Below are 13,632 nucleotides of genomic sequence, written 5' to 3'. Positions count from 1 at the left end.
AATGTGATTTTGCGACATGACGCATATGTTATTTGACGGACACGCCGGTTTGCGACATGCTTTACGCTATTAAACTCATGACAGCTGAACAATGGAGACGCATTGTTCTTTTGAAAAAATCAGCTACTGCATCTACCTCATCTGTTTTCATTTGATACATATATATTGCTGCACTAAAAGATAGTAATTCTCATTTGTAAAAGTTTGGTTTAATGTCACTTTGAAATAAAGTAGGAATGATATTATTTTGTCATATTTTTCGAAGAATAATGGAAAACATACTTAAATGTGGTATATCATGATATATATCGTTATCGTGATATAAAAAAATCCATAATGTGATATATGATTTTTCCCATATCACCCAGCACTACACTCCTGTGCATTGTAATTACTGTAATTCCTATTTGCTTTATACAAAATATTGGGAAAAATATACAACTAAATACCGGTAGGTTCAGTTGTCCAAATAAAGAAAATGTGTGTTTGCTGGATATAAGGACTGGAATATATATTTTTTTATGTTAGCAATAATTTAATTACATTTTGATAAAAAAGGCTTTTGTATAAATGTTGTTCATGTTGTTAAAATAAAAAAATATATATATCAAAATCAATTAATGAAACACAGAAGCTTTTTAGAAGCTAACAAGGGCTCAGCATTCAGTGACATGCCAAAAGTCATGGGATAAATGTATGTACATTTATTATGAATTGCTGCTTGGGAACGCCCACACATGCTCATCCAGTGAGGCTGGATGCTGGCCAGTGTGCTCATGGCAAGACCAAGTGAATGATCAGAACCTGAGCCAGGCCCGATAGTAATATGTGGCCTATCAGTGTATGTTAAGCACTTGTTGACTAGATTTGTAGATTTACTACAAGCCAGTTAAAATGCTTCCCTATGTGACACTTCATAAAGCTGTTTAAATGTATTTATGTAGCCAAATGTATGCAACACAGCACTGCTAAGGGAGCTTTAAATAAAAGAGCTATGATTAGCATTCTTCTGGGCATTCCATCATTTCATAAGCATGAGTTATCAGATCTGATACTCTTCATAATCAGTAGTTTAAGAAATGTATAAATAGTCTAGGTGTGTCATGCTCTTTCCTGGTACTGTAAATCATTAGACTCATGGAGACTCAAAACTGGTGACTAGCATGTGATTAATAGTTAAGTGTCGGCTCACAGACCAAAGTGCAACATGATGCACACCTAACTGGAAGTGAATGAACCTGCACTCACTCCTTTATCCTGAAGTCACATGAGTCTGTGTCACTAAAGCCTAGTGTATCCTGTTTTTACTCCAGAGGTTCAGAGACCAAGTCATGGAAAAAAAGGAAGAAAAACTCCAGGGAAATATTTTAACCATTTAAAGCCTGAACCATAAAAGAGACTGAAGATAATCTGAATGTGCTTCAAAGTGTTTATTTGATGTTTTGATAAATTATTTCACAAATAAATAAAGCTTTTATTTTGCATCATATTAGATATACAAGTCATTAAATGTTCTAAAGCATTTTTAAACAGAAAATGTTGAGTTTCCTGTATAATCCAAGTTGTCTTTAAAACTTTACTTAAGTAATCTGAAACTTATAAATATGTAGCATTTTTTTCTGATGCATACAGTATTTTATTTTTGTTTATTTATTTATTTGAGACCATTATTAATTCTTAGTTTTAACATTGATATTGTAAAGGTCTCAGAAACAAATATTAATCAAATATTATTTTTTTACTTGGCTACATGGCTTTAAAGGGTTAAATATGCAGAGAAATCAAATAAAGAAGTGACTCCAAAAGCAGAAACAGAAGAGCAAAAAAACAAAAAAGAGCAAACAGTCTTTTAATGAACTCTTGAAGCCTGATTTGTGACAAACTTTATTGCATAAGAATAGCAGAAGCAGACAGGATGAAAACATAGAAAGCAGAAACGAATATACTGGCAATACTCAAACCCAAATGCAAAAACAACAACAATTCAATCATTAAATTCATAGAAACATGATTAACCCTGTACCCAAGAAACTCATAACATTAGCATAAAGAGTTTATTTATTTATTTACTTTTTTACATATTTTGTAATTCACTCTCTATTTAAAGCTCAGTTATAGGTTGAGGTGTAGTTTAGGTTACACTAGTTGCTTTGTAACATTCTCTATTCAAATTTGGTTCACGTCAATCATTTTTGCATAGACACACGGGTCCTATAAAGAGTACACATTGTATGAATCGTAAATTGGCCTTTTAGTCACATACATTGGAATTCCTATTGAAAGCAAGCTGAAATGGCTTTTAATACAGTACTATTTTTCTGTGTGTATTTTTTTAAGTAAATATAAATATAAAATTAAAGTACAAATATTTTAATCTGAATATGCTAATATGAACAGATTTCATCCTCCTCAAATCCATGAATAGTACATTAAATAATAAATCATTAAATTTACCCTGTTTAACCAGTTACTACTAGTTTGCTTTCTATGGAAAGTCACCTTAAAAATACTGTCATACGCAAACGTGAAAATATCCTGTTAAAAAAAAGTCAAATGTGTGTTTTTTAGGAATTAAGTATTATTTACCAATATTTTCAAGTCAAATAAATAGAAACTATTCTCAAATGTAAAGAAAATGTAAAGGATTATATCATACTACCAAGTCTAGGTCCCCCAAAATAAGTCTTAAACGATCAAGCAAACATTAAACTGAGCTTGTTCTTTCTCTCTACCAGTTAAAAGATCTCAACACTGATATGCTTTGAAAAACTATGTCCAAATAAGCAAGTATTGTGTAGTAATAATGTGTATAAAGAGAGAATAACAGTAGAACATAAACAGTGTATATGCATGCAGGTTTGTATGCTGGATGTGAGATACAAAAAAGGATAACTGAGCCACAGCTGTCTGAAAGACAAAAACTCAAGAGTTTCCTCAACGTGTGTCTTCTAGCAAAGTGTCACTGAGTTTTCAGAAGATAATCTTGCTCTCTTTGTCTCTCTCTATCTCTCTCTCTCTCTCAGCGATCCTGCCTATGTGCGTCTCAGCAGCCTCACTGCTTTCCACACTGCTCAAATTGGCCAATCTTAATGTCAGTGAAATGTCACTTCATCATAAAAGCGCCACATCCTCGCCAGGCTGACACGCTGCTTGGTCGCCCCTCAGCATGCCGCTATACATCCACTTCATTTGCCACAAATGACATCCATAAGGACTCCGGAGACGCCGGACCGGGTGGGCTAATGCAGTCCATACATAGCAGTAGATAAACATTCACCTCTGACCTTGGCAAGAGATTTCCATTGCAATTGTTCTGTGTTTTACATTAAACTGCATTTTGAGAATATTGTTAGTGCTTTTTTAAAAATGACAATTATTGCAACTGTAAGCACACTATATATAAACATATCCTTATTAAAAGCTCATAAAATCCCTGGTTACTACAACACAACTAGTTCAACGCTATTAATATGTTTGCATCTGTGTAGAAACCGGTCATAAAGCCACAGTTCATTGAGGCAGGAACACTGACTGATGCCTTTCAGCATTACATACATTAGGAGCAGGGGGTCCACTCCAGTGCCTAATCGCTGTCGCTGGAATCCGACCAACTAAAGGCTGCCATGCTGATTTTGTGTCCCTTCCGTATGGAGCAGGTTTGGGAGGAGTTCTGTGTGGCCTGCATGCTGACCTGCATGCCCGATTGGAGCACGGCACAGGAGGGACGGTCCAGAGCAAACATGTCGTCAAAACCCTTCATCATGGCCTCCAGAGCCAAGCCCCCCAGATCTCCATTACACGAGCCCCTGATCTCACACGACATCTCCGAGCTTTTCAGCTCCTCCACCTTAGCCTCAAAAAACGACTCCGAGCTTATCTGAGCAGCCACCGGGAAAAAGAGCTGAGAGAAGGGTGGATAAAAGGTAAAAAGGGAGAGAAACAGAGAAAAAGAAAAGGTAAGAGAGTAAGGAAAAAGAAACAAAAAGACAAAGACAAGTTGAAACAGGACAAAAAAAGAAAGGACAAATAAAGGAAAAAATAGAAATACAAAAAGAGGATTTATGCTGTGTTCCATTTTAACTGGCAAGTCAGGATTTCTATAATAGTTCCTATTAGGGCATTTTAACTGAAAAACTCCTACAGGCTGATTTTCCTACTAGGAAAGTCGGGAGAGGCTCACCAACCCTAATTTCAGAATTGAATATGGCGGCCCGCACATCAACAGTAGTATTATACATTTCTTATCACTTCTGTCTATTAAATTATATTCAATTAAATATGTTCTACACACAGTACTGTCTAAAGTCTGTCTGTGGACATGTATCCATGAAGTTTGGATGCACAAAGTACCATAATGTGTTGTTATCAACTGCCATCACTAGCAATGTTAACCTGGGACAACGCTAACAATAATAGCTGACATCAGACATCCAAGTTTAATGGAACACAGCATTAGATTCAGGTCACAAACACAAGCTGGAGCGGAGGAAACTGGAAAACTGGTGAAAACCTTTTAGCAACAGATACAGATGGTGTACAGAGAAGCTGTAAGGTAAAGATGAGAAAATAAACCAGCAAATGTGTGTAAAGGTTCATTAGTGTCTCCCCATTAGTCCTGGGCAAGCACCCAAAGCCAAGCCATACAAACACACTGGTTACCATCATTCAGCATGCTGTACTCTACAATGACAGGATCCGAACATCTCAAATCAGAATGAGGTATATCAGTAATAAAAACTCTAGTTCTCATCAAGAGATCTCCATAAAATGATCATTTTAGGCAGGAAGAGGATGTGTGAGGGTCTACACTTCAATTCTTTACTTTACATATGATTCTCCATTTACTTCTCATTATTTATTCCAAAACCGAAGCTATTGGGGAAAAAAACTTTTTTTAAGGGAGTTATCACCACCCCACCTCATCCCTAACTATTCAACTCATAGAAGAAGTATTGAAAGTATTTCAGCATGAAAGTTCAACACAATGTAAAGAATAAATGGCAAAAATGAAGAACAAACATGGAAAAGCATAAAATTTGGGACATCAGTATGTAGAAAACTAAACAGATTATAGTATTTACAGAATTAAATACTGAATTAAATACTGAATTCAATATAAATAGCTGGATGATACACCTCCAGTTTAGTGGGTTAAATGAAACAGTAAAGGCGACTTGCTTTTCCTCCAGTCACACACAGGCAGCCAGGTAAGTGGGCCCACAGCAAGTGCAGGCTGTGCTCTCTGACTACAGGCAAGCAGCGACAGCAGTAAAATATAAAGAAAAAAAGAGAGAGAGAGAAAGGACTGACCGGTGTGTTGGACTGCTCTACGAGTTTCCTTTCCCACATCTTTAAGCGGCGTTCTCTATCCTTCAGTTCCTGCTCTTTAGTGCTCAGGTCTCTCTCCAGCTTCTTTAAGCGCTCCAGAGTGGCCTCAATCTCACGCCTGCACACACACAACACATACACACACATGATCTATTTTACTTACTCTTATTCAAAAATATCAAATATACATTAACATAATCACTGAATCATAATTAGAAGGAGATTTAAAATGGCATATAACTAATTAAAACAGGACGTCCAGTGGGAAATAAGTGGGACTGGACTGGATTATTAGAATATGAAGGCTTTGGTTATCAGTGATTTATGAATCATTCTACAAGTCACATCTACAACAGGCCGTTACATCAGTTAGTTCTTCTGAAGATCATGAGAAGACCAAAATTAAGTTCCCTCATTTGTTTTTCTGTATATTTGATCTTATTGTAACTATGACTGAGAATGTCAATCTCAACACTTTGTCCTGTTACCTTAAATAATTCTTAGATCTTATTATTTCTTTTTTTTAAATACAGATTTTGGGAAAATGTCGGCACATATATTATATTAATAATACTCATGTTTAATAATATTTATTAATATTTATACTTTTAAACCAATTCTAGGCTATTTAATGATATGACACAAAAAAGAAAAAAATCTATTCAGACATTAAAGACTCTAAATATTTTGCTTTTTATTTTTCACTTTTTTTTACTTAATGTAAAATGTATCAAAAATTTGATTAATATTGATGAATGGAGCATCAGAAATGCTTTAAAAATATATTTAAAAAAATATTTTCTTCACCAATAAAGTTGCTGCAGTGGAAATACATGTTTTTTGTTTAATAGAAACATATATTTACAAAATCAGCATTATTGGGGTGACTTTTGTATATGACTGTTTTAAAATAGAACCTTTACGATTAATTTTTAATTGATATATAATTTATTATAATATATGTATAGAATATATGTTTATATATAATATATGGTACAATATACAAACAGCAGCACTAAAATGAGACTAAAAATCTTCTTTTAACTGCAAAAGTATATGAAATCTACCCCATACTCTTTATTATTTTCTAATTCCACATTCACTGTAATGGCCACCAGAGGGGGTGAGTGTAGAGCCCAGTTTAAAGGCCGTAAAATTTCTTCCCACAGTAATTATTTATAAACACGCATGTGATGCAACATGGACCTCCCACTCAGCCGGCCCCCTCCCCATGACCCTCAGCCAGTCCCACCCCAAACTTCCCGTGTAATTGATTTCCTTGCTTGTTGCTTTCCTGACAAACGCACACGGAATTTCACATTCACATGCGCACTCGGCTGCCACTTTTTTTGCAGACACTTTACTTTCTTTTCTCTTGCACACAAACACACACTCGCTCACCCTCTTTCTTAGAGGGGAAGGACCCGAGGGACAGGAATCTCTTAATCTTAATATAGTAACAGACACCCAGAAACATCTAGATGGGTCTGTCAGCAGGACAGAATACTGAACCCCCAGCCTTCACTATGCCTCATAGTAATCTGAATGTTGCTACTTAATATGCAGCTACCATTTTAAATTTTACACTTATGCTAAATAAAATTACAGTAGTAAATAAAGTTAAAAATAAAGGTGCTTTAAATGATTCTGCAGGGAGGGTATATGTGTGTAGGCCTATGCTGTATTTATTTACTCTACATACTCTGCACAACTCTGCTTATAATAACTTTTATGCACTATATCTACAAATGTACTGAAACACCTGCTCATTTATAGTTTCTTCTGAAGTCAAGGGTATCAGAAAAATAATATGTCTGTGCTTTTGTTAAAGTAAATGTCACTAGATGTCAGCACCTAAATTTCAACATGTAAAAAAAGATATATTTTTAATTATTTTAAAGAGAAGTTTGCTAGACTTATGCTAGCTATAGTAAAAGTATAAGTAACAAAAAAAGCAAAATTTAAATGTTACAAAGGGTCATTAAGGGTCACTAAAATGGTCACTAATTAAACCATAATACTAATAATCTCAGTAAAAGTGCATTATCATACTGACATGCCAAAAGTCAAGGGACAACAGTTTGTAAACTGTGAACTGTGAAGTGTAAACTTAGGGGACAGCTTTGGAGCATGCACATCTGTGTAAGTTGTAAGGTGTTATCTTGTGAGTGAGGTTAAACACTGACCATTATGCTCATAGCAAGGTGATGTTATTTTTATTATTATTATTATTATTTTTTAAAGTCCATTAAAGAGAAACAGACAATACAAAAAATGTCATTATGCTCACAATGTCTCAAATACATCTCAATTGTCTCTATAACAATGGTAGTGCAATTTAACAGTCGAATATCTGACTTCCCCAGAATGTAAATTAACAATTTTTATCATCTATTTACTTTTTTATTTTATTACAAATAACTATTTACAATAAAAGCAGGGAACTTTCAATACAAAGAGGAGAAAAGGAAAGATCAAAGTCAGAGGTCATAAGGTCTACAAGAAATCTGGTCATTGGGGTCTAAACTAGCCATTTAGACCAAGTGATGTGAATTATTAAGAGTTTGAGCAAGTCTGATTGTGGGTGCCAGAAGTAAGGCATTACCACCCACAGTGGACAGTGCAGTGGGTGGCAATGATTTTGAGATGCTAGTATCTGTCTTGAATTGTCTTGTGAACAGACAAGTGACTTCACATCCATATTAAACGCAGGAGGCATATCAAGTATATCCTACACGTACGTTTTCTACCTTCCATGAGACAAGGTGTGTATATAGCTGTATGTGTGGATGCATACACGTGACATTACCTCCATTCTGCTTTGTTTTGCAGGAAGGAATTGCACTGGTCAGAGAGCTGGCTGTCATTACACATGGCTTCAAGTGTGGACATGATCTCTTTAAACAAGGGTCTTTTCTGCAACAAGACAAAAATAGATTTAATTAGTGCGCAAATTCTATACTGGGAAAAACCCTCCTGAGGTCATCTAATTTGGGCATTCGTGATATCAAATGTTGGATAGATAGTTCTAGATCCTAAACACCATTCTAACTCACTAAAAGTACTGGACGGAGCTAATGGGCTTGGTAACCTCAGACTCAGGGTTTCTTATTCTACAATTTTATTTTTTTTCTACAGATATTACATCAGCTGTGTGTCTGGAGTAGGATGCTGATAAATTGACAAATTAAAAGAGGAGCATGGCTTCTTCGGAACATAAAGTGTAACATTTTGTGGAAATAAAAACAGATGTGTGAAGTATCTGTTGTTGTAACTATCTAAAACACACAAGCAGGTCATTGTAAGATGGAACACTGCGTCTCAAGCCTTTAGCCTCGTATCGCAGATCTAATCTTAAGTGTGTTGTCATGTTTAGGGAATTGTGAACTGGTTCTTGTGGTAAACAAAAAAAGATGTGCTCCTTACTGATCCCTAATGAGTGGCAGAATGAGAGCTGAGCCAGAGAACATCTATTAATCATCCTCACTGAACTGGGTGCGGAGTGTTTGACGAGCTACGTGATTTGACAAACTGAACTGGAGATGGAAACAGACGATAATGCGACCAAAAACAACCCTCTTGTCCTCCATAAGCATAGTTTTCAGATCTTATCAACCCTTAAAATGCATGGAGGGATCAGGGATCCTCCTTCTATCAGGTCATGTCTTAATAAAGACAACAAAGTGCTCTCTGTCTTTAGGAAATATATACTTTTTGTGCAATTAAAGGATTTAATTAAAGGATTTTAATTGCGCATCATATTGCAAAAAATACGGTAACTATGGCCATGTAATTACTGAAGGGGATGTACTGAAAGTGCTTCAGTGCATGTATAATAAATATTTACTGCCTGGTTGCTATGCAACACCAAATCCATAATATACTTGCAAACAACGTGCTCTTATTGAAAACATACACTGGCTAATACTGTATAAATGGGTTTACTGTGTAAACACAAACTTGGTCATGACAGATGACTTGATTCTTACCACTGGATCTGTTTCCCAGCATTTTCTCATCAGGCCTGCAAAACTGGCTGGACAGCTGCTGGGAATGGTTAACCTCTGCAACGCAGCCACAAACACACAAACACACATTCTTACATTTCATACTGCACTCAAACTACTAAAGGAAAAGCAAAAAAACTATTCAACATTTTATGGAAGTTCTATAGTTGATCTGCTATGTGGATTATAAAAATATTAGATCTGCCAATACAGATCAGAAGAGCATACAGCAAAGGAAATTTAAAACGCTATTTGGACATAGCCACCAATGCATACCAGGTTAAGCATACAAGATTAACCGGTAGGTAGAGTTTAGTAAGCAGGTCGAGTCAAATATCTGATGTGTGGGTTTTGACAGTTGAAAAAAGAAAAAAACGTTGCAAGCAGCTTCCCTACAAACAAACCTGGAACCTATGCAGTGCAAAAGAATTAAATAAATAAACAACAAAAAAGAAAAAAATATATATTTTATCTATATGAATTTTTTTTATCTCTATAGAATAACATGGTTTATTTAAAATGATCATCATCCCCAAAACATTGAGTAGGTTCCCCTTGTGCCCTTACAGCAGATCTGACCTTTTCTGATCTGTGGTATCTGCTGCCAAGCTGCTAGCTGGGGCCTCGAGGGACAGCATCAGTGAGCATTGAGCACCATGACCCAGTTGCCTCTTCACCTCCGCACTTGGAGTGCTTTTAAAAGTTACTGACTATTGAAACACGGCACAAGATCTGTGTGATGGTTTGAAGATGCTCTAATCCCCCAGTCGTCAGGCCATCACAATCTGGTCATTGCCAAAGCTGCTCAGATCCTTATGCTAGCATTTTCTGCTGTAAACACATCGTATTAAATCAACTGCTGCTAAATATACAGCCCACCCTTTGACAGATAACCAATATTCTTCATGTCACCTGTCAGTGGTGTTAATGATATGGCTGGTTGGTGTATATTACTACAGATTGCATTCAGTCAGTTAACTGCTGTATCATGTTACCTCATTCTTCTCCACCACCAGCCAAGCCACCTGCAGCCCCTCCAGTCCTTTGAATGGAATCTCACGAGTCAGCATTTCCCACAAAACCTAAGCCACACACACACACACACACACACACACACACACAAACACATACACCATAACAACATATGAAAAGGCACTCACTGTTCTTAAATTCACAAAAATGTATACATTATTGTACCTAACAACCTAACTATACACAGAATATACACACAGTGTTTGCACATGCTATGCCCTGTCTATGCAAGTTGAACCGGGGATAACTAAAGAGTAAACAAATTACTTATTTGCATCCCATCAGCCTGCATCAATCATTACACTATCAAGAAAACTTATTTGAATTAGAGAATTCTGTCCCATTTGAGTTTTTTTCCTTGTCCATTCTGGCACACTCACACATACAGGGACTCACCACTCCATAGGAGTATGTATCACAGGTTTCAGACACAGGCAAGCTCTGAATAACCTCCGGGGCCATCCAGGGGAATGTGCCCACCAGAGACATGTGTGTGGTATGTGAGTGGAACTTGGACGCCCCAAAATCACAGATCTAAAGTCAAATGCAAAAGAGAGAGAGAGGGGTTTACAATGCAACACTGTACAATATGTCATAGACACAAATTATTAATAAATACATTACTACTACTACTACTACTCCTAATAATAATAATAATAATAATAATAATAGTAATAATACTGTTACTACTACTACTACTAATAACAATAACAGTAATAATAATGTTACTACTACTATTACTACTAATAATAACAATAATAGTATTAATACTGTTACGGGTGTGACGAGATCTCATGGCACGAGATCTTGTGAGATTAAAATATTTCTCGTCAAGCCTGAACCTGTCTCGCAGGAAGAAAAAAACAGTATGGACTTTTTTAAAAGTATGGACTTTAGTATGGACTTTTTAAAAGGGATCTGGCAACACAGTAGCATTGACAGTAAGTGCTGTGGCTGAACAGTCAGAGCAACTCTCAGCAAAAGAGGAAAATTTGGTCATTCACATAAAAGATGCACTTTTCAGTCGTATGTCTGGCTTCTGGCTTCCCAGTGGAAACAATAAACGATAACAGTGACCGAAAAGACACAAAACTTATGTAAGTACTGTTAAAAAAAAAATGTGCCGTACACTGTGGCTAATACAAGCACAATGCAAAAACACTTTGTGCCAAATAAGCATGTCTTTTCAACTGCAGGAGACATAGGTCTCTGCCCATAGGTCTCAACTGCTTCCAGAAAATATAGACATGCTGATATTTTCGAAAAAGGACCTGACTGTATAATAGACAGTTGTACTAATCCCTTAGCTCTGTACTGTATTGTAAAAAAAATGTTCTGTCTGTTTGCACTTTAATCATAGTCTTATACATAGTTAAGTTACAAGAGACTCAGGAGAAAAAAAAACAGAAACCATAGTCTTAATATGGCTGGTTGAGGTTTGCACTATATTATTTTTATATTTATATTGTTTCTATATTTTATAGACTCAATTTGTGAAAGAAAAGAGTCGTTGTATGATCAATCTGGCGTTGTATGATTGTCAAATAAAACTCAATTTTTCAAGTAATTTTTCAATTCTGAAGTTTTCTTTAAAATATTTTGAAATCTTGTCTCGTCTCATTCTCGTGAACCCAGTATAGTGTCTCGTCTCGTGAGATAAGTGTCTCGTCACATCCCTACTTATAATAGTAATAATACTTTTAGTACTACTACTATTACTAATAATAATAATAATACGGGTACTACTGCTCTTATTACTACTACTACTAGTAATAATAATAATAATAATAATAATAATAATAATAGTATTGTTGCTACTACTACTATGACTACTACTATTAATAATAACATTTATATAGAAACTTATTTGAGTTACAAAATTTTAAAGAATTAAAAAAGTTAAGAACTGTAAATGATTTGCATATTCCTTTGAAAATAAAAATGCCAAATGTATTAGTTGTAGTGACCTCATAGAAAAAAAACACTTGTAAAAAATAAAAGAGCATTGCCAAAAAAAAATAGTTTTGTCTGGATTAGAATAAAGCTTAGAGTGAGTTATTTTGGCACAAGCAGAGAGTTTGAGAATGTGATCATGAATTTGATCAGCAATTTAGCTGTTCATGATCTGTAGAACAGTATAGAGTATCAACAGAAGGCAATTGTGCAGATTCTGTGGTATCTTTGATAGGTATTATAGCCAGTGTGTGCATGTTATAACAAAGTGGTCACAAGTCAAGTGGTCACAATTACAGGATCTTAATGATATAAAATGTTTAAAATATATTTTCTAAGATATAAACAGCAAAACAAATTGTATGCTGTGTGTTGATATTAGAGCTTTAAGCTAATATTTCACCTTAAAACAACAGAGCAGTAACCTGCTGGCACCTGTAGCTTCTGCACCATTAAACAACTTATATACATTTGGCACCTTTACTTTAAAGGATGAACATTATATTTTTAAAAAATAATTAGAAAAAGAGATTATATACCTTGAGTACTTTATCTGCAGTCATGACCACTAAAAAAGAAAGACATGGATTACAGGTCAGTGAGTCAGTGAACACAGTCACGTTCTTCCTATTCTAGCAAGGCTTCTATTGTTGCTGCTACGGGCTCTTAAACACAAATAAGCATCTCACGAAGAGCCTTTCTTCTACACACACACACGCTGATTGTTTTCAGAAATACCATTTCTGGACTTGAGATCCCTGTGGATAACTTTCACTGGAGCCTCAGCGTGTAAGTAGTGCATTCCTGCAGAAAGCACAGAGTAACATGAGTTAGAAAACACATTACAACAGCAGTAGCATTTCAAACAATATGTGCGAGCATGATGCAGTGCAGCAATACAACAAATACATTCTCACTATACATTAAAAATACTTTAATTGTTAGATATTTTAAATTAGCTCTGAATAAACAGCCAACAATATCTCAATTTTATTTGACTGCAAATATTTAGCAACAGCATGCAGAATATACGGTCTGTGTGTGTGTATGTGTGTGTTTCTGAGCGTGCAGATTTTTCAGTGCGAGATTGTTTACCTTTAGCCATCTCTGTTGCCCAGGTCATGATCTGTTTCATGCTGATTTCTTCACTTGCATCACTTGAGAGATACTCATACAATGATCCCCCACTAGCATACTCTGAAAAACACACAAACAAGGTTAATTCAGAGTAAACAGCATCAACTACCCATTAAATGACAGTGTTTTTTCTCATATACTATCATTTAAAATAGTAGTTATACATTTATATTAT

The 13,632-nt window shown here is 35.5% G+C and overlaps 1 protein-coding gene across 3 annotated transcripts in view; it reads right to left on the bottom strand.

The window, feature by feature from the left end:
• The window catches only part of map3k20a (mitogen-activated protein kinase kinase kinase 20a), a 37,144-nt gene that overhangs the window by 12,806 nt on the left and 10,706 nt on the right, over positions 1 to 13,632 (bottom strand). For 2 of the 3 annotated variants that reach the window (XM_015601746.3, XM_015601744.3), the window contains exons 4-11: positions 13,416 to 13,517; positions 13,059 to 13,124; positions 12,860 to 12,888; positions 10,764 to 10,901; positions 10,331 to 10,417; positions 9,318 to 9,392; positions 8,138 to 8,244; positions 5,311 to 5,446 (exon numbers count right to left, since the gene is read on the bottom strand). In XM_015601746.3, the coding sequence (XP_015457232.3) occupies positions 5,311 to 5,446; positions 8,138 to 8,244; positions 9,318 to 9,392; positions 10,331 to 10,417; positions 10,764 to 10,901; positions 12,860 to 12,888; positions 13,059 to 13,124; positions 13,416 to 13,517 (740 nt within the window). Of the gene's footprint in view, positions 1 to 1,832; positions 3,902 to 5,310; positions 5,447 to 8,137; positions 8,245 to 9,317; positions 9,393 to 10,330; positions 10,418 to 10,763; positions 10,902 to 12,859; positions 12,889 to 13,058; positions 13,125 to 13,415; positions 13,518 to 13,632 lie in introns of those variants that run through there. The other variant, XM_007234863.4, reaches the window with a different exon arrangement.

The sequence above is a fragment of the Astyanax mexicanus genome, chromosome 11, assembly GCF_023375975.1.
Source record: "Astyanax mexicanus isolate ESR-SI-001 chromosome 11, AstMex3_surface, whole genome shotgun sequence".
Lineage (NCBI taxonomy): Eukaryota > Metazoa > Chordata > Actinopteri > Characiformes > Acestrorhamphidae > Astyanax > Astyanax mexicanus.
This window is presented reverse-complemented; position numbering and strand designations above follow the sequence as displayed.